General features: G+C 41.5%; 1 protein-coding gene across 6 annotated transcripts in view; it reads right to left on the bottom strand.

Moving 5' to 3' along the window:
- The window catches only part of polybromo (protein), a 471,093-nt gene that overhangs the window by 197,467 nt on the left and 253,226 nt on the right, over window positions 1–20,400 (bottom strand). For all 6 annotated transcript variants that reach the window (XM_071691025.1, XM_071691026.1, XM_071691024.1 and 3 more), the window contains exon 19: window positions 12,072–12,248. In XM_071691025.1, the coding sequence (XP_071547126.1) occupies window positions 12,072–12,248 (177 nt within the window). The remainder of the gene's footprint in view (window positions 1–12,071; window positions 12,249–20,400) is intronic.

Raw genomic sequence — 20,400 nt, 5'->3', positions numbered from 1 at the left:
CCGACACATATATTCTCTTGGTCAATCTTTCCTCACTCATTCTCTCCATGTGCCCGAACCATTTCAAAACACCCTCTTCTGCTCTCTCAACCACGCTCTTTTTATTTCCACACATCTCTCTTACCCTTATATTACTTAATCGATCAAACCACCTCACACCACACATTGTCCTAAAACATCTCATTTCCAGCACATCCATCCTCCTGCGCACAACTCTATCCATAGCCCACACCTCGCAACCATACAACATTGTTGGAACCACTATTCCTTCAAACATACCCATTTTTGCTTTCCGGGATAATGTTCTCGACTTCCACACATTCTTCAAGGCTCCCAGGATTTTCACCCCCTCCCCCACCCTATGATTCACTTCCGCTTCCATGGTTCCATCCGCTGCCAGATCCACTCCCAGATATCTAAAACACTTTACTTCCTCCAGTTTTTCTCCATTCAAACTCACCTCCCAATTGACTTGACCCTCAACCCTACTGTACCTAATTACCTTGCTCTTATTCACATTTACTCTTAACTTTCTTCTTTCACACACTTTACCAAACTCAGTCACCAGCTTCTGCAGTTTCTCACATGAATCAGCCACCAGCACTGTATCATCAGCGAACAACAACTGACTCACTTCCCAAGCTCTCTCATCCACAACAAACTTCATACTTGCCCCTCTTTCCAAAACTCTTGCATTCACCTCCCTAACAACCCCATCCATAAACAAATTAAACAACCATGGAGACATCACACACCCCTGCCGCAAACCTACATTCACTGAGAACCAATCACTTTCCTCTCTTCCTACACGTACACATGCCTTACATCCTCGATAAAAACTTTTCACTGCTTCTAACAACTTACCTCCCACACCATATATTCTTAGTACCTTCTACGGAGCATCTCTATCAACTCTATCATTTGCCTTCTCCAGATCCATAAATGCTACATACAAATCCATTTGCTTTTCTAAGTATTTCTGACATGCATTCCTCAAAGCAAACACCTGATCCACACATCCTCTACCACTTCTGAAACCACATTGCTCTTCCCCATCTGATGCTCTGTACATGCCTTCACCCTCTCAATCAATACCCTCCCATATAATTTACCAGGAATACTCAACAAACTTATACCTCTGTAATTTGAGCACTCACTCTTATCCCCTTTTTCTTTGTACAATGGCACTATGCACGCATTCCGCCAATCCTCAGGCACCTCACCATGAGTCATACATACATTAAATAACCTTACCAACCAGTCAACAATACAGTCACCCCCTTTTTTAATAAATTCCACTGCAATACCATCCAAACCTGCTGCCTTGCCGGCTTTCATCTTCCACAAAGCTTTTACTACCTCTTCTCTGTTTACCAAATCATTTTCCCTAACCCTCTCACTTTGCACACCACCTCGACCAAAACACCCTATATCTGCCACTTTATCATCAAACACATTCAACAAACCTTGAAAATACTCACTCCAGCTCCTTCTCACATCACCACTACTTGTTATCACCTCCCCATTTGCACCCTTCACTGAAGGTCCCATTTGCTCCCTTGTCTTACCCACTTTATTTACCTCCCTAAAATTTAATGACACTCTCTCACCCCAACTCTCATTAGCCCTCTTTTTCACCTCTTGCACCTTTCTCTTGACCTCCTGTCTCTTTCTTTTATACACCTCCCACTCAATTGCATTTTTTCCCTGCAAAAATCGTCCAAATGCCTCTCTCTTCTCTTTCACTAATAATCTTACTTCTTCATCCCACCACTCACTACCCTTTCTAATCAACCCACCTCCCATGCTTCTCATGACACAAGCATCTTTTGCGCAGGCCATCACTGCTTCCCTAAATACATCCCATTCCTCCCCCTCTCCCCTTACCTCCTTTGTTCTCACCTTTTTCCATTCTGTACTCAGTCTCTCCTGGTACTTCCTCACACAAGTCTCCTTCCCAAGCTCACGTACTCTCACCACCCTCTTCACCCCAACATTCTCTCTTCTTTTCTGAAAACCCATACAAATCTTCACCTTCGCCTCCAAAAGATAATGATCAGACATCCCTCCAGTTGCACCTCTCAGCACATTAACATCCAAAAGTCTCTCTTTCGCGCGCCTGTCAATTAACATGTAACCCAATAACGCTCTCTGGCCATCTCTCCTACTTACATACATATACTTATGTATATCTCGCTTTTTAAACCAGGTATTCCCAATCACCAGTCCTTTTTCAGCACATAAATCTACAAGCTCTTCACCATTTCCATTTACAACACTGAACACCCTATGTATACCAATTACTCCCTCAACTGCCACATTACTCACCTTTTCATTCAAATCACCCATCACTATAACCTGGTCTCGTGCATCAAAACCACTAACACACTCATTCAGCCGCTCCCAAAACACTTGCCTCTCATGATCTTTCTTCTCATGCCCAGGTGCATATGCACCAATAATCACCCATCTCTCTCCATCAACTTTCAATTTTACCCATATCAATCTAGAATTTACTTTCTTACATTCAACCACATACTCCCACAACTCCTGTTTCAGGAGTAGTGCTACTCCTTCCCTTGCTCTTGTCCTCTCACTAACCCCTGACTTTACTCCCAAGACATTCCTAAACGACTTTTCCCCTTTACCCTTGAGCTTCGTTTCACTCAGAGCCAAACATCCAGGTTCGTTTCCTTAAACATACCACCTATCTCCCCTTTTTTCACATCTTGGTTACATCCACACACATTTAGACACCCCAATCTGAGCCTACGAGGAGGATAAGCACTCCCCGCGTGGCTCCCTCTTCTGTTTCTCCTTTTAGAAAGTTAAAATACAAGGGGAGGATTTCTGGCCCCCCGCTCCCGTCCCCTCTAGTCGCCATCTACGACGCGTGAGGAATGCGTGGGAAGTATTCTTTCTCCCATATCCCCAGGGATTCATGTGAGAAACTGCAGAAGCTGGTGACTGAGTTTGGTAAAGTGTGTGGAAGAAGAAAGTTAAGAGTAAATGTGAATAAGAGCAAGGTTATTAGGTACAGTAGGGTTGAGGGTCAAGTCAATTGGGAGGTGAGTTTGAATGGAGAAAAACTGGAGGAAGTGAAGTGTTTTAGATATCTGGGAGTGGATCTGGCAGCGGATGGAACCATGGAAGCGGAAGTGGATCATAGGGTGGGGGAGGGGGCAAAAATTCTGGGAGCCTTGAAGAATGTGTGGAAGTCGAGAACATTATCTCGGAAAGCAAAAATGGGTATGTTTGAAGGAATAGTGGTTCCAACAATGTTGTATGGTTGCGAGGCGTGGGCTATGGATAGAGTTGTGCGCAGGAGGATGGATGTGCTAGAAATGAGATGTTTTAGGACAATGTGTGGTGTGAGGTGGTTTGATCGAGTGAGTAACGTAAGGGTAAGAGAGATGTGTGGAAATAAAAAGAGTGTGGTTGAGAGAGCAGAAGAGGGTGTTTTGAAGTGGTTTGGGCACATGGAGAGGATGAGTGAGGAAAGATTGACCAAGAGGATATATGTGTCTGAGGTGGAGGGAACAAGGAGAAGAGGGAGACCAAATTGGAGGTGGAAAGATGGAGTGAAAAAGATTTTGTGTGATCGGGGCCTGAACATGCAGGAGGGTGAAAGGAGGGCAAGGAATAGAATGAATTGGAGCGATGTGGTATACCGGGGTTGACGTGCTGTCAGTGGATTGAATCAAGGCATGTGAAGCGTCTGGGGTAAGCTATGGAAAGCTGTGTAGGTATGTATATTTGCGTGTGTGGGCGTATGTATATACATGTGTATGGGGGGGTTGGGCCATTTCTTTCGTCTGTTTCCTTGCGCTACCTCGCAAATGCGGGAGACAGCGACAAAGTATAATAAAAAAAATAAAAAAAAAATATATATATATATATATATATATATATATATATATATATATTTATATTTTATTTATTTTGCTTTGTCGATGTCTCCCGCGTTTGCGAGGTAGCGCAAGGAAACAGACGAAAGAAATGGCCCAACCCACCCCCATACACAATGTATATACATACACGTCCACACACGCAAATATATATACCTATACATCTCAATGTACACATATATATACACACACACAGAGACATACATATATACACATGCACACAATTCACACTGTCTGCCTTTATTCATTCCCATCACCACCTCGCCACACATGGAATACCATCCCCCTCCTCCCTCATGTTTGTGAGGTAGCACTAGGAAAAGACAACAAAGGCCCCATTCATTCACACTCAGTCTAGCTGTCATGCAATAATGCCCGAAACCACAGCTCCCTTTCCACATCCAGGCCCTACAAAACTTTCCATGGCTTACCCCAGACGCTTCACATGCCCTGATTCTATCCATTGACAGCACATCAACCCCGGTATACCACATCGATCCAATTCACTCTATTCCTTACCCTCCTTTCACCCTCCTGCATGTTCAGGCCCTGATCACACAAAATCTTTTTCACTCCATCTTTCAACCTCCAATTTGGTCTCCCACTTCTCCTTGTTCCCTCCACCTCCGACACATATATCCTCTTGGTCAATCTTTCCTCACTCATTCTCTCCATGTGCCCAAACCATTTCAAAACACCCTCTTCTGCTCTCTAAACCACGCTCTTTTTATTTCCACACATCTCTCTTACCCTTACGGTACTTACTCGATCAAACCACCTCACACCACACATTGTCCTTAACATCTCATTTCCAGCACATCCATCCTCCTGCGCACAACTCTATCCATAGCCCACGCCTCGCAACCATACAACATTGTTGGGACCACTATTCCTTCAAACATACCCATTTTTGCTTTCCGAGATAATGTTCTCGACTTCCACACATTCTTCAAGGCTCCCAGGATTTTCGCCCCCTCCCCCACCCTATGATCCACTTCCGCTTCCATGGTTCCATCCGCTGCCAGATCCACTCCCAGATATCTAAAACACTTTACTTCGTCCAGTTTTTCTCCATTCAAACTTACCTCCCAATTGACTTGACCCTCACCCCTACTGTACCTAATAACCTTGCTCTTATTCACATTTACTCTTAACTTTCTTCTTTCACACACTTTACCAAACTCAGTCAGCAGTTTCTACCCCCTGCTCATGCCCCTTTTAGTTGCCTTCAAGGACACACAAGAGTTACATAGGCAGTATTCTTTACCCTTATTTCTTGGAATATATGTTTGTACATATTTATTATTTAAACGTACAATGAACCAACCTCAGCATATGTGTACTTTGTCAGAAATTGGTTAATCACAAAGATTTAAGAAGAAACATTGTTTAAGTTTTTTTTCATCTTGGCCTGAGTTCCTGCCCTTTTTTGCCTTGTATCCTGCTGTTTTCATACATGGTGCTCTGACAAGAAAATAGTGAAATTGGAAAAGAATGTAGCTTAGACATTGAAGCTTATTCTTTCATTGAAATGTGAACAAATGGAGCATTTTTCAAAGTGATAGAGATGGAAAGCAAAAAAGTGTTTTTCATGAATGTACTGGAAAACTTGAGGTCCAGATAAACTTTTGGTCTGTCAAGACTTTATTATGACGGATGACCAACTACCTACCCTCATGTATCCAAAATATGGTTGTACTTTGTGTAGTGAAGACAATTGAGAAACATCATAAGCCAATATTCCAGTTTCATGATAAGAGAAGAAGTGGACCAGGCAGTATGATACAGAGGTTAAATTGATGAAAACTACTTTTGACGTTTGTGTAAATAAATTATACATTTCCCTTTTCCATAGCCAGAGGTTGAACCATTATGTGACATTCATTTTTCATTTCATTTCCAGCTAGAAGTTTCAGTTTTCTAAATTATTTCTTACAGAAAGAGGGTGTTTTGAAGTGGTTTGGGCACATGGAGAGAATGAGTGAGGAAAGATTGACCAAGAGGATATATGTGTCGGAGGTGGAGGGAACGAGGAGAAGAGGGAGACCAAATTGGAGGTGGAAAGATGGAGTGAAAAAGATTTTGTGTGATCGGGGCCTGAACATGCAGGAGGGTGAAAGGAGGGCAAGGAATAGAGTGAATTGGAGCGATGTGGTATACCGGGGTTGACGTGCTGTCAGTGGATTGAATCAAGGCATGTGAAGCGGCTGGGGTAAACCATGGAAAGCTGTGTAGGTGTGTATATTTGCGTGTGTGGACATATGTATATACATGTGTATGGGGGTGGGTTGGGCAATTTCTTTCGTCTGTTTCCTTGCGCTACCTCGCAAACGCGGGAGACAGCGACAAAGTATAATATATATAATATATATATATATATATATATATATTTTTTTTTTGCTTTGTCGCTGTCTCCCGCGTTTGCGAGGTAGCGCAAGGAAACAGACGAAAGAAATGGCCCAACCCACCCCCATACACATGTATATACATACGTCCACACACCCAAATATACATACCTACACAGCTTTCCATGGTTTACCCCAGACGCTTCACATGCCCTGATTCAATCCACTGACAGCACGTCAACCCCAGTATACCACATCGATCCAATTCACTCTATTCCTTGCCCTCCTTTCACCCTCCTGCATGTTCAGGCCCCGATCACACAAAATCTTTTTCACTCCATCTTTCCACTCCAATTTGGTCTCCCTCTTCTCCTCGTTCCCTCCACCTCCGACACATATATCCTCTTGGTCAATCTTTCCTCACTCATTCTCTCCATGTGCCCAAACCATTTCAAAACACCCTCTTCTGCTCTCTCAACCACGCTCTTTTTATTTCCACACATCTCTCTTACCCTTACGTTACTTACTCGATCAAACCACCTCACACCACACATTGTCCTCAAACATCTCATTTCCAGCACATCCACCCTCCTGCGCACCACTCTATCCATAGCCCACGCCTCGCAACCATACAACATTGTTGGAACCACTATTCCTTCAAACATACCCATTTTTGATTTCAGAGATAATGTTCTCGACTTCCACACATTCTTCAAGGCTCCCAGAATTTTCGCCCCCTCCCCCATCCTATGATCCACTTCCGCTTCCATGGTTCCATCCGCTGCCAGATCCACTCCCAGATATCTAAAACACTTCACTTCCTCCAGTTTTTCTCCATTCAAACTCACCTCCCAATTGACTTGACCCTCAACCCCACTGTACCTAATAACCTTGCTCTTATTCACATTTACTCTTAACTTTCTTCTTTCACACACTTTACCAAACTCAGTCACCAGCTTCTACAGTTTCTCACATGAATCAGCCACCAGCGCTGTATCATCAGCGAACAACAACTGACTCACTTCCCAAGCTCTCTCATCCCCAACAGACTTCATACTTGCCCCTCTTTCCATATGTATATATATATATATATATATATATATATATATATATATATATATATATATATACATATCAACTTACACATACACAGACATTATACATATATACACATGTACATACTCATACCTGCTTGCCTTCATCTATTCCTGGCACTAACCTGCCCCAAAGTAATCAGCATTGCTACCCCCTGCTTCAGCAAGGTAGCACCAGAAAAACAGACAAAAAAGGGCACAATCATTCACACTCAGTCTCTAGCTGTCATGTGTAATGCACCAAAACCACAGCTCCTTATCCACATCCAGGCCCCATAGACCTTTTCATGGTTTACCTCAGATGTTTCACATGGTTCAGTCCACTGAAAGCAAGCTGACCAGGTACACCACATCGTTCCTATTCACTGTATTCCATGCACACCTCTCATCCTCCTGTATGTTCAGGCCCTGATCACTTAAAATCTTTTTCATTCCATCCTTCCACCTCCAATATGGTCTCCCACTTCTCCTTCTTCCCTCCCCCTCTGACAGATATTTCCTCTTTGTCAATCTTTCCTCACTCATTCTCTCCATACTTCCACACATCTCTCTTACCCTTTCGTTACTTACTTGATCAAACCACCTCACACCACATATTGTCCTCAAACATTTCATTTGCAACATATCCACCCAAATCCATACATCTCTATCTATAGCCCATGCTTTGCAACCATATAACATTGTTGGAACCACTATTCCTTCAAACATACCCATTTTTGTACTTCAAATTAACGTTCTCTCCTTCCACATACATTCTTCACCACTCCCAGAATCTTCACCCCCTTCCCCACCCTGTGGCTCACTTCCACTTCCATGGTTCCACTTGCTGCTAAGTCCACTCCTAGATATATAAAACACTTCACTTCCTCCAATTTTTCTCCATTCAAACTTACATCCTAATAACTTGTTATCCCTCACCCTCCTGGACCTAATAACCTTTAAATTTACTCTCAAATTTCTCTTTTCACACACTTTTCCAAACTCAGTCACCAACCTCTGCAGGTTCTCACATGAATCAGCCACTAGGGCTGTATCATCACAAACAACAAGTGAATCACTTCCCAGGCCCTCTCATCCACAACAGACATATTTATCTATTCATTTAACTGTTATACTTGATCGCCATTTCCAGCACCAGTGAGGTGACACCAGGAAACGCGAAGAACAACCCATCCACACATAACACATACTTACACAAATAAACACTCATACTCGCACATATACATACACAGACATATACATATATACAAATGTACTTATTCACACTTGCTTGCCTTCAATCCATTCCTGGCACCACCCTGCCCCAAAGGAAAACAGTATCGCTACCCCCTGCTTCAGCTAGGGAGCTCCAGCAAAACAGACAATAAAGGCCACATTCATCACACATTTGAGTACAGATCTACCACAGTCTTATGCATTAAAATGTTTTAATAAAAATAACTTTCCTATGGCATGTAAAAATAAAATGGTCAATGGGTTAATCAATACATATTCAAGAAAATGTAAAACATACTGGAAGCAGAGTTGGTGAAGTGCAGTACTTCACTGAAGTTCTCTAGTATAGTTATGGGGCTGTGCTCAGTTGCTTCTCTGACTTGAGACAAAGATATCAGCATTTACAAAAGCCAAGCTACACTCAATCATAGAGAAGAGGAATCCAGATTGGCTGTGTGATCTAATGTTCCTTGTGGATATTACCACTAAACTCAACATTCTCAACTGCAATCTGTGATGGCATATGATTTTGCATCTGCTCTACATCACTGTATGTGCATTCACTACAATGTTCTGGTTTTGGATCTGCCAGCTAAGCAAGGACCCCTTTATACACTTCATGGGGTTAAGCAAGCATGCTAATATCTATGGATCAAAGTATGCAGCTATTTCTGATATCTTGAAAGGGAAGTTCAAATTCACTAGCTATTGCTGATCTCCTGGAAAGGCAGTTCAAATTTGCCAAGTTCAAATAAAACGAACAAAACATGAGAATCTTTGCACAGCCATTCACTGCTGATATAATGATAACTGTTTACTTACAGATGGAGTTGGCTGAGCTGCAAGCAAGTATGGATCTAGGGGAACAGTTTCAGATGTCCTTGACAGAGGATTCCTACCATAAGTTGCCTCCCCCATCCTTTCCTAAATTTTCAATCTTACAAATTCATCAACCTTTTAGCAATACATATATTTATGAGTCAACATTCTTGAGTATGAAATGCATTACAAAAAAATACTGCTCACACCGCACAGACCCAAACCTTGAACTGTATCTACACCTCATATACTCAATATTCATACCCTATGTTGATAAGATAAAGGACAAGTAAATCCAACTGCACTCCTCACATGCATTACAATGCACTTTCCATTCACAGTTTGACTTTCTTCATGTGGAGTAATTTTTTGCCAATGATTTATTCATTCCCACTAATGACAGCTTGTGCATCATGGTAATTAAGCCAGATGGTGAAGTGATCTGGTGACTGTTACATGCTTTTGTATATAAATCTTATTTAGAGGTTACTGTAATATTCATGTTTAAAGATGTTAATTGAATGAAGGAATAAATTAAATAAATTTTTGAATGAAGGAATAAATTAAATAAATTTTTGAATGAAGGAATAAATTAAAGAAATTTTTGACCACTTTCATACCGCAGTAATAACAACCCCAACTGCTCCAGAAAATAATGCCTGCTAGAACGTGAAAAAAATACCTAAACTTTTATGGAATAATATCTTAAAGGGTTAGTGTTCACAGACTATGTAGCTTTTAAGAGTTCAAAACAGTGTGGCCCTAGAGATGATGGGCAACTTTGTTATGGCTCATTATCAAAAATATTTGAGAACCCCTGCCCAAGGCTCCTCCAGACTAAGTTCAGAATATAATGGAAATTTCAGTGAATGTCCATTCCACTGCATAATTAGTCCAGTAAGTTAAGGAACAACTGGACTGAGTTTGGGATCTACTGAAATAGTCTGTTAGTTTCCCACATCAATCTGGACAAGCTTGATCTCTAACCAGGATGCTGGGCATCAGGACAACATATGACAATTTTCTATATTTCAATCAAATTCAATGCTCTAACTGTATAAATACAATTATTTTTCTACAATCTTTAATATTCTAAAGACGCAATACAAACTTTCATAAATTTACTGAAAATATAATTTAATGAATGGAAGTTACGGGAAGGCATGGAAGGAGGTGTGGTATGGATGGGAGAGTGAAAATTATCTAGAACGAGAAAAAGAAGGATGTGCATCTCTGTTACTGCCAAGAGTGTTTGAGGGTATTATACAGCATGGATGGAAAGGATAAAAAAAAAATGTGGGAGAGAGGAAAGATTGGGATTGTGAAATATGCATGGGTATGTGCATATGCCGGGGTTCCGGTGCATTACACATGACAGCTAGAAACAGTGAACAAATGTGGTCCTTTTTGTCTGTTTTCCTGGTGCTACTTCACTGAAGCAGGGGGTAGCAATGCTGTGTCCTGTGGGGTTGGATGGCACCAGGTATGGATGAAGGCACAAAAATTATTTTGTGCTCAGGGACTGAAAATATATGGGGATGAAAAGCATGCATGGGACAGAATGAACTGGAGTAATGCATAATACAGCGGTGATGTGCTGTCAATGGACTGAACCAGGATATATGAGAGCGCTGGGGTAAACCATGGAAAGGCCTGTAGGGTCTCTGGTTGTTGACAGGGGGCTGTGGTTTCGGTGCATTATACATGAGACGTAGAAAACTGGTGTGAGAGAATGAGAACTTTTCTTCGTATGTTCCTCAGGATATCTTGATAATAAATGAAACAGTGAGCAAGTATGAAAGAAATATGTTATTACTTCATTCACTGATGCCATTTAGAAAAATTTGGGATGCAACTGAATTCAGCTGCTAACTGGCCATCTTTTCTTTCAGGCAGGCAGTCCATTTAAATGAGGGTTCAATGTACTGAATTTAATCAGGCTGCTGCTTCCCCATTCTGAGATGTTGCCTACGTCTGAAGTGAGGGACCAAATATGTTCAGTAAAGTAAAGCAAACAAGTATTAAAAGGAGAGGAGACATTGTGTTAAATGTATAGAGTGGAATAATCAACGTTAGAGTGAAAAGAGTTATAAGCTGAAGAAAGATTATCTATGGAAAGGAAAAAAAGAGTAAGCGGTAGTGCAGCATCCCAAGAAACACCACTGAAGATATGATGGGCATGTTGATCCATCAGTGACTATTGCAATGGAATGGTTAGAGAGGAAGTTATGCATTGCGGAACAGACAGAAGCAAAAAACCATAAGGAGGCAGTTTAGAAAATAAAGACATGCCACATCCTGCCACATGCATTGGAGATGTTAAGGTTTACAAAGTTTTCAAAAGAATTTCTTCATTCTTTTCTTACCCTACTTCCGTTTCACCCAAGATCAGTATTGATTAGAGCAAGTTTTGCTTATGTCATGTCAGTTACTATATAAAACAAATACCACTTTAGTTGCTTTGGAAGGATCCTATTGGAACCACTCACTGCAAAATATTAAAAAAGACAAACATATATACAACAGTGCTTGGATATATCAAAACACAGCATGGTATTTACACTGAAGAGAATGTATGCAAACACATGCAAAAAGATTAGTATATCCTGCTTGAAATTGTAAATGAAATATCAAAAAAGTCATTTAAAACTAATACCACGGAAAGAATACTGCACCTAACTTCTCCATACCTCAGTAAGTGGGTAAGCATGATGCTGGTCAGTCTTAAACACTTCCTGCTCAAAAAATTTGCGGTTAGGTTGGTGGAAAGTTTCTGCTGGTCGGTAGTAATTACAGCCATACACCATCTGCCTCCCCTCGCTGTTTGTCCACAGTCGCTCAATATGCAGAATGGGATAGTCACAGTTCTGAAGGAGAGTGTGAACTTTTACATCATTTGGAAATATTTATCATCAATATATGTAATAGATGACATCATTTGCATTTCAATACTTTTTATTGGTGAAAAGAAGCAAAAACCTTTTAAAACTGATGAAGTAACTATTCCCTGGTGTTGAGGAAAAAGAAAACAACACACATCTCCTGAGTGTTGTATGAGGCAACAAAATACCAGAGGAAGGATCTAAGCCAAGAGTTTTACTCAAAGGTTCAGATTGGGATGTCAGAATGTATATTGGTTTTAACCAGGACGAAAAGGGAGAAAGATGTCGAGTCTGATAACAGAAACCTGGATGTTTTGTTCCGAGACAAAATTGATGGGTAAGAGAACAGATGGTTTAAGAACATTCAGGGGATAATGAGAGGGGCTGAAGAAAGTGGGGCTTTCCTGATGAGGAATGAGCTATGGAATTAAGTTAAAGAATACATGGCAGAGAGTTGAGGGTTGATATGGGTTGCAATGAAAGTAGACTATAAAAAGTGGGTGACTGTTTGGTATATGTTCCAGGTACCAAGAGGAGTGAAAAAGAAAGAAATGGAAATTGGAAGGAACAGAGCAAAAGCTTTGGTAGTTTTGATGCATGGGATCATATCTTGGGGCTAAGTGATCTAAATGCAAATCCATACATGTAAGTTGCAAACCCTGTTCTTAGTGCTGAGGAACTGACACCACACTGAGGTTATCTCATCCACTTTGGTCCTGTTAAAGTCACTTAAACTCCTAAAATTACAGTAGTTAAGAGAAATAATCCCAGAATGGTAACATAATGAAGAGACAAACATTCTTTGGTTTTAATGAATGCAAAAACTGTCAAAAACTGGATATACACAGGCTGGTAACAGGCATTCATTCCAGTGGAGAAGAAGTCCCCAATGAAAGGAAGCAACTGAACACTTATCTTCTGACAGGCACTTCTGTTTTCATGTACAGTGACCAACAAGAACATCAGCTCATACACTGCAAGTGCCTTCAAAATAGGAAACCTAAGGAAACTGTACAAGGCAGACTTCTTTAATGGAAAGAATTTGCAAGAGCCTTATTAAGAGGCTGCAACCATTTTGTCCAAAATAACCATAATCCCACATCCTGGATTTAGGAAATTCTGGGAAATAAAGTAATCATGGAACAAACAACTCACTAAAATAATGATTTTAAGAATTTTTGTTCCTCTTCCAAATGCCTACAGTTATATGGCCTTTAAAAGAAAAGAAGCCCTACCTGTGACTATGAAGTCAGAGGAGCCATCCAAAGTATAGGCTGTGGAAGTTCCTAATCATCATCTATCAGACAAGGGTGTCAAGATGCTCAGGGAGTAAGGATGTCTGCCAATCTTCATTTAAAGTTGGTGTGGGTTTAGTTACCCAGAGGGTTACCTTTATGGCCCGTAAAACATCATGTCAAGGAGTAGCATTCCTCCTGAAGCAAGAGATATGGTAGTGTGTGACAGTGTAAGGTAGTAAATTCTAGATTGGTGTGGGTAATACTGAAAGTAGATGGCGAGATATGGATGATTATTGGCGTTTACGCACCTGGTCATGAGAAGAAAGATCATGAGAGGCAAGTGTTTTGAGAGCAGCTGAGTGAGTGTGTAAGCAGCTTTAGATGGGAATGGGTTAAAGTGATGGGTGATTTGAATGCAAAGGTGAGTAATGTGGCAGTTGAGGGTATAACTGGTGTACATGGGGTGTTCAATGTTGTAAATGGAAATGGTGAAGAGCTTGTGGATTTGTGTGCTGAAAAAAAGGACTGGTGATTAGGAATACCTGGTTTGAAAAGAGAGATATACATAAATATATGTATTTGAGAAGGAGAGATGGCCAGAGGGCATTATTGGATAATGTGTTAAAAGATAAGCGTGTAAAAGAGAGACTTTTGGATGTTACATGTGCAGAGAGGGGCAACTGGAGGGATGTCTGATCAATATCTTGTGGAGGCGAAGGTAAAGATTTATAGAGGTTTTCAGAAAAGAAGAGAAAATGTTGGGGAGAAGAGAGTTGTGAGAGTAACTGAGCATGGAAAGGAGATGTGTGTGAGGAAGTACCTAGAGATTGAGTGCAGAATGGCAAATGGTGAGAGCAAATGACATAAGGGGGGAGGAGGAGGAATGGGATGTATTTAGGGAAGCAGTGATGGACTGCGCATGAGAAAGGTGGGAGGTGCGCAGATTAGAAAGGGTAGTGAAAGGTGGGATGAAGAAGAAAGATTCTCAGTGAAAGAGAAGAGACATGCATTTGGATGATTTTTGCAGGGAAGTAGTGCAAAAAACTGGGAGATATATAGAAGAGGCAGGAGGTCAAGAGAAAGGTGCAAGAGGTGAAAAAGAGGGCAAATGAGAGTTGGGGTGAAAGAGTATCATTAAATTTTAGGGAAAATAAAAGGATGTTTTGGAAGGAGGTAAATAAAGTGCATAAGACAAGAGAGCAAATGGGACTTTGGTGAAGGGGTAAATGGAGAGGTAATATCAAGTAGTGATGAAGTAAGAAGGAGATGGGGTGAATATTCTGAAGGTTTGTTGAATGTGTTTGATGACAGAGTGGCAGACACATGGTGTTTTGGTTGAAGTGTTGTGTAAAGTGAGAGAGTCAGAGAGAATGGTTTGTTGAACAGAAATGAGGTAGTGAAAGCCTTGCAAAAGATGAAATCTGGCAAAGTGGTGGGTTTGAATGGTACTGCAAAGGGGGTGACTGTGTTCTTGACTGGTTGGTAAGGATATTCATTGTATATATGGATCATAGTGAAGTGCCTGAGGATTGGCAGAATGCATGCATAGTGCCATTGTACAAAGGCAAAGGGGGATAAAGGTGAGTGTTCAAAGTATTGAGGTATAAGTTTGTTGAGTATTCCTGGGAAATTATATGGGAGGGTATTGATTGAGAGGGTGAGGGCATATACAGAGCAGCAGATTGGGGAAGCGCAGTGCGGCTTCAGAAGTGGGAGAGGATGTATGGGTTAGGTGTTTACTTTGAAGAATGTATGTGAGAAATATTTAGAAAAACAATTGGATTTGTATGTAGCATTTATAGATGTGGAGAAGGCATATGATAGAGAGGACAGAGATGTGGAAGGTTTTAAGAGTATATGGTGTGGGAGGTAAGTTGCTAGATGTAGAGAAATTTCATTACCAAGGATGTAAGGCATGTGTGCAAGTAGAGAAAGAGGAATGTAATTGGTTTCTAGTGAATATCAGTCTGCGGCAGGGGTGCATGATGTCTCCATGGTTGTTTAATTTGTTTATTGATGGGGTGGTTAGGGAGGGGAATGCAAGAGTTTTGGAGAGGGGGGCAAGTATGCAGTCTGTTGTGGATGAAAGGGCCTAGGAACTGAGTCAGTTGTTGTTCGCTGATGATACAGAGCTGGTGGCTGATTCGCGTGAGAAACTGCAGAAGTTGGTGACTGAGTTTGGTAAAGTGTGAGAAAGAAGAAAGTTGAGAGTAAATGTGAATAAGAGCAGGGCTATCAGGTTCAGTAGGGTTGATGGACAAGTTAACTGGGAGATAAGTTTGAATAATGAAAAACTGAAGGAAGTGAAGTCTTTTAGATATCTGGGAGTGGACTTGGCAGCAGATGGAACCATGGAAGCAGAAGTGAGTCACAGGGTGGAGGAGGGATCGAAGGTTTTCAGAGTGCTAAAGAATGTGTGGAAGACAAGAGCGTTATCTCGAAGAGCAAAAATAGGAGCTTGAAGGAATAGTGGTTCCAACAATGTTATATGGTTGCGAGGCATGGGTTATAGATAAGGTTGTGCGGAGGGTGGAAGTGTTGGAGGAAATGAGATGTTTGAGGACAATATGAGGTGGGAGGTGGTTTGATCGAGTAAGTAATGAAAGGGTAAGAGAGATGTGTGGTAATAAAAAAAAGTGTGGTTGAGAGAGCAGATGGTGTGTTAAAATGGTTTGGACACATGGAGAGAATGAGTGAGCAAAGATTGAGAAAGAGGATATACATGTAAAAGGTGGAGGGAAGGAGGAGAAGCGGGAGACTAAATTGGAGGTAGAAGGATGGAGTGAAAAGATTTTGAGTGATCGGGGCCTGAACATAGAGGAGAATGAAAGGTGTGCAAGGAACAGAGTGAATTGGAACAATGTGGTATACCGATAAGGATGTGCTATCAATGGATTGAACCAGGGAATGTGAAGCGTCTGAGGTAAACCATGGAATGTTTTGTGGGGCCTGGTTGTGGAAAGGGAGCTGTGGTTTCGGTGAATCACACATTACAGCTGGAGACTGAGTGTGAACGAATGGGGCATTTGTTGACTTTTCCTAGCGCTACTCCATGCACATGCGAGGGGTGTGTGTGTGTGTGTGTGTGTGTGTGTGTGTGTGTGTGTATGCTATTTCATGTGTGGCAAGGTGGCGATGAGAATGGATGAAGGCAGCAAGTATGATCATGTACATGTGTATCTATGTATATGTCTATGTATATGTATGTATACACTGAAATGTATAGGTATGTATATGTGCGTGTGTGGGCATTTATGTATATACATGTGTATGTGGGTGGGTTGGGCCATTGTTTCGTCTGTCTCCTTGCGCTACCTCGCTAACGCAGGAGACTGATACAGTAAAATAAAAAAAATAATATATATAAGGATGGAGTGATAAGAGATGAAAGCAAAACTAGGGAAAAGGTGTGCAGAGACAGTGTGGTGGTGATATATGGTAGCTAGTGGCAAGCCTGCTTGCGGATGATACCGAATTGTTTGCTGAGAAGGAAGAGGAGATGCAGAAGGTTGTGGCGGATGATACCGAATTGTTTGCTGAGAAGGAAGAGGAGATGCAGAAGGTTGTGTGTTTTATAATGTCTGTAAGCATAAGCAATTGAAGGTAAATGCAGGTAAATGTAAAGTAATAGTGTTTGAAAGGAAATGGACTGAAAGAATAGATTTTGTAAAACCATATATAGCGTTGTGGATATGGAGGGAAGAAGTGAGTGAATTTAAGCATCTGGGAAGTGTCTTGAGTAAGTGTGGTGATATGGAAGGAGAGATAAGGGAGAAAGCAGTACAGGTTAGAAGAGTCACTGAGTCCCTTAATAGAATAATGAAGAGTAGAGATGCAAGTATGGAAGTGATGAGAAGATCACGAGACAGCATAGTCCTCCCAACCTTGACCTATGCAACCAAAACATGGACATGGAGTGAGCCAGAGAGGTCAAGAATCCAGGCTGTGAAAATGAGCTATTTGAGAAGAGCATGTGGTGTGACTAGATGGAGTGAAGATAGAAATGAAAGGGTGTGGTATGGCAAGGAATGCAAAGGGAGTGAATTGTAGAGTGGTAGAATGGGTAAAATATAATACTTTGAGGTGGTTTGGGCATGTGGGAGGAATGCAAAATAAGTTTATGAGGATAGTGTATGATAGCATAACTAAAGGGGTTACTGTAAGTGGAAGACCACCTGAGACATGGGTAAATAAGGAGGAGGAATACTGGAGGGAGAGAAACAGAGGAAGAATGCATGGAACGGTGTATGCGAGGGAAAACATGTAAGGAGACGGTTAAGTGGAGACTCTTTTGCCGTGACCACTCCCTGATGGGAGTTCCCGGAGAGAACGGCTATCAGAGATATAGACAGGAAGATAGGTGTGGGAGGTAAGCCACTAGATGCAGTAAGAAATGTTTATCAAGGGTGTAAGGCATCTGTATGAATAAGATGACACGAGAGGGAATAGTTCAAAAGAAGGTTGGTCTGAGAGAGATGATCATAAGAAGAGGGAATAATGTGGCAGTTGCGGGTACAATTGGTGTACATAGTGTATTTAGAGTTATGAATGGAAATGGTGAAGAGTTTGTGGATCTATGTGCTGAAAACAGACTGGTGATTGTAAATACCTGGATTAGAAAGAGAGATATACATAAGTATACGTATATGAGTAGGAGAGATGGTCATAGAACATTACTGGATTACGTGTTAACTGGAAGGCATGTAAAAGAGAGACTTTTGGATGTATGTATATATATATATATACATATATATATATATATATATATATATATATATATATATATATATATATATATATATATATATTTTTTTTTTTTTACCTCGTCGCTGTCTCCCGCGGTTGCGAGGTAGCGCAAGGAAACAGATGAAAGAAATGGCCCAACCCCCCCCATACACATGTACATACACACGTCCACACACGCAAATATACATACCTACACACCTTTCCATGGTTTACCCCGGACGCTTCACATGCCTTGATTCAATCCACTGACAGCACGTCAACCCCTGTATACCACATCGCTCCAATTCACTCTATTCCTTGCCCTCCTTTCACCCTCCTGCATGTTTAGGCCCCGATCACACAAAATCCTTTTCACTCCATCTTTCCACCTCCAATTTGGTCTCCCTCTTCTCCTCGTTCCCTCCACCTCCGACACATATATCCTCTTGGTCAATCTTTCCTCACTCATTCTCTCCATGTGCCCAAACCATTTCAAAACACCCTCTTCTGCTCTCCCAACCACGCTCTTTTTATTTCCACACATCTCTCTTACCCTTACGTTACTTACTCGATCAAACCACCTCACACCACACATTGTCCTCAAACATCTCATTTCCAGCACATCCATCCTCCTGCGCACAACTCTATCCATAGCCCACGCCTCGCAACCATACAGCATTGTTGGAACCACTATTCCCTCAAACATACCCATTTTTGCTTTCCGAGATAATGTTCTCGACTTCCACACATTTTTCAAGGCTCCCAAAATTTTCGCCCCCTCCCCCACCCTATGATCCACTTCCGCTTCCATGGTTCCATCCGCTGACAGATCCACTCCCAGATATCTAAAACACTTCACTTCCTCCAGTTTTTCTCCATTCAAACTCACCTCCCAATTGACTTGACCCTCAACCCTACTGTACCTAATAACCTTGCTCTTATTCACATTTACTCTTAACTTTCTTCTTCCACACACTTTACCAAACTCAGTCACCAGCTTCTGCAGTTTCTCACATGAAATGAATCAGCCACCAGCGCTGTATCATCAGCGAACAACAACTGACTCACTTCCCAAGCTCTCTCATCCCCAACAGACTTCATACTTGCCCCTCAATTTGAGCACTCACTCTATCCCCTTTGCTTTGAAATGCACTATGCACGAATCCACCAATTCTCAGGCACCTCACCATGTAGTCATACTCATTAAATACCTACCAACAGTCAACAATACAGTCACCCCCTTTTTAAAATTCCTGCAATACATCCAAACTGCTGCTTGGCTTTCATCTTCCGCAAAGCTTTTATTACCTCTTCTTTTTACCAAATATTTTCCTAACCTCATACTTCCACCACCTCAACTACTTTTTTATCTCCACTCTGTCATCACCCATTACAACTTCAAATGACTCATTCCATCTTTCACATCACCACATATGTTAACCTCCCATTTACCCTCTCACTATTCCCATTTGCTCCCTTGTCTCGCACCCTATTACCTCCTTCAGAACATCTTTTTATCTCCTAAATTTTATTCCTTCACCTCAATTCATTGCCTTTTTTTCACCTCTTGCACCTTTCCTTGACCTCCTTCCTTCTTTTATACTTCCCACTCAATTGCCTCTTTTTCTCCTGCAATAGCACGTCTCAAAATCCTTCTCCTTCCATCTTCCACCTCAATCTTTCTCTCTTCTTCATCCCCACCCTACCTTCAAACACCACCTCCCACTCTTCTCATGCCCAAGCTTCTTTCGCGCAACCACACGATTCCCTAAATACATCCCATTCTCCCCCACTCCCACTTCCATTGTTTCACCATTTTTCCATTCTGTACTACTCGTCCTTACTTCCTCACACAGGTCTTCCTCCAACTCATTACTCTCACCCCTTCTTCACCCCAATTCACTCTTCTATCTAAAACCCATAAATCTTCACCATTCCTTCAAACATACATTTTGTTCAGATCCCTCGTTGACCTCTCCACATTTTCATCCAAATTCTCTTTCGCACCCCCGCAATAATCACTTACTGCCAATGGTCTCCTGGCCATCCACTCCCATACATAATATACTTATGTATATCTCCTTTTTTAACCATCAGCTCTCATTTCCCAATGCCCCTCTTTCCAAGACTCTTGCATTTACCTCCCTAACAACCCCATCCATAAACAAATTAAA

This window comes from Panulirus ornatus, chromosome 50 (genome assembly GCF_036320965.1).
Source record: "Panulirus ornatus isolate Po-2019 chromosome 50, ASM3632096v1, whole genome shotgun sequence".
Classification (NCBI taxonomy): Eukaryota; Metazoa; Arthropoda; class Malacostraca; order Decapoda; family Palinuridae; genus Panulirus; species Panulirus ornatus.
The sequence above is the reverse complement of the archived record's forward strand: the minus strand, read 5'-3'. Positions and strand labels throughout refer to the sequence as shown.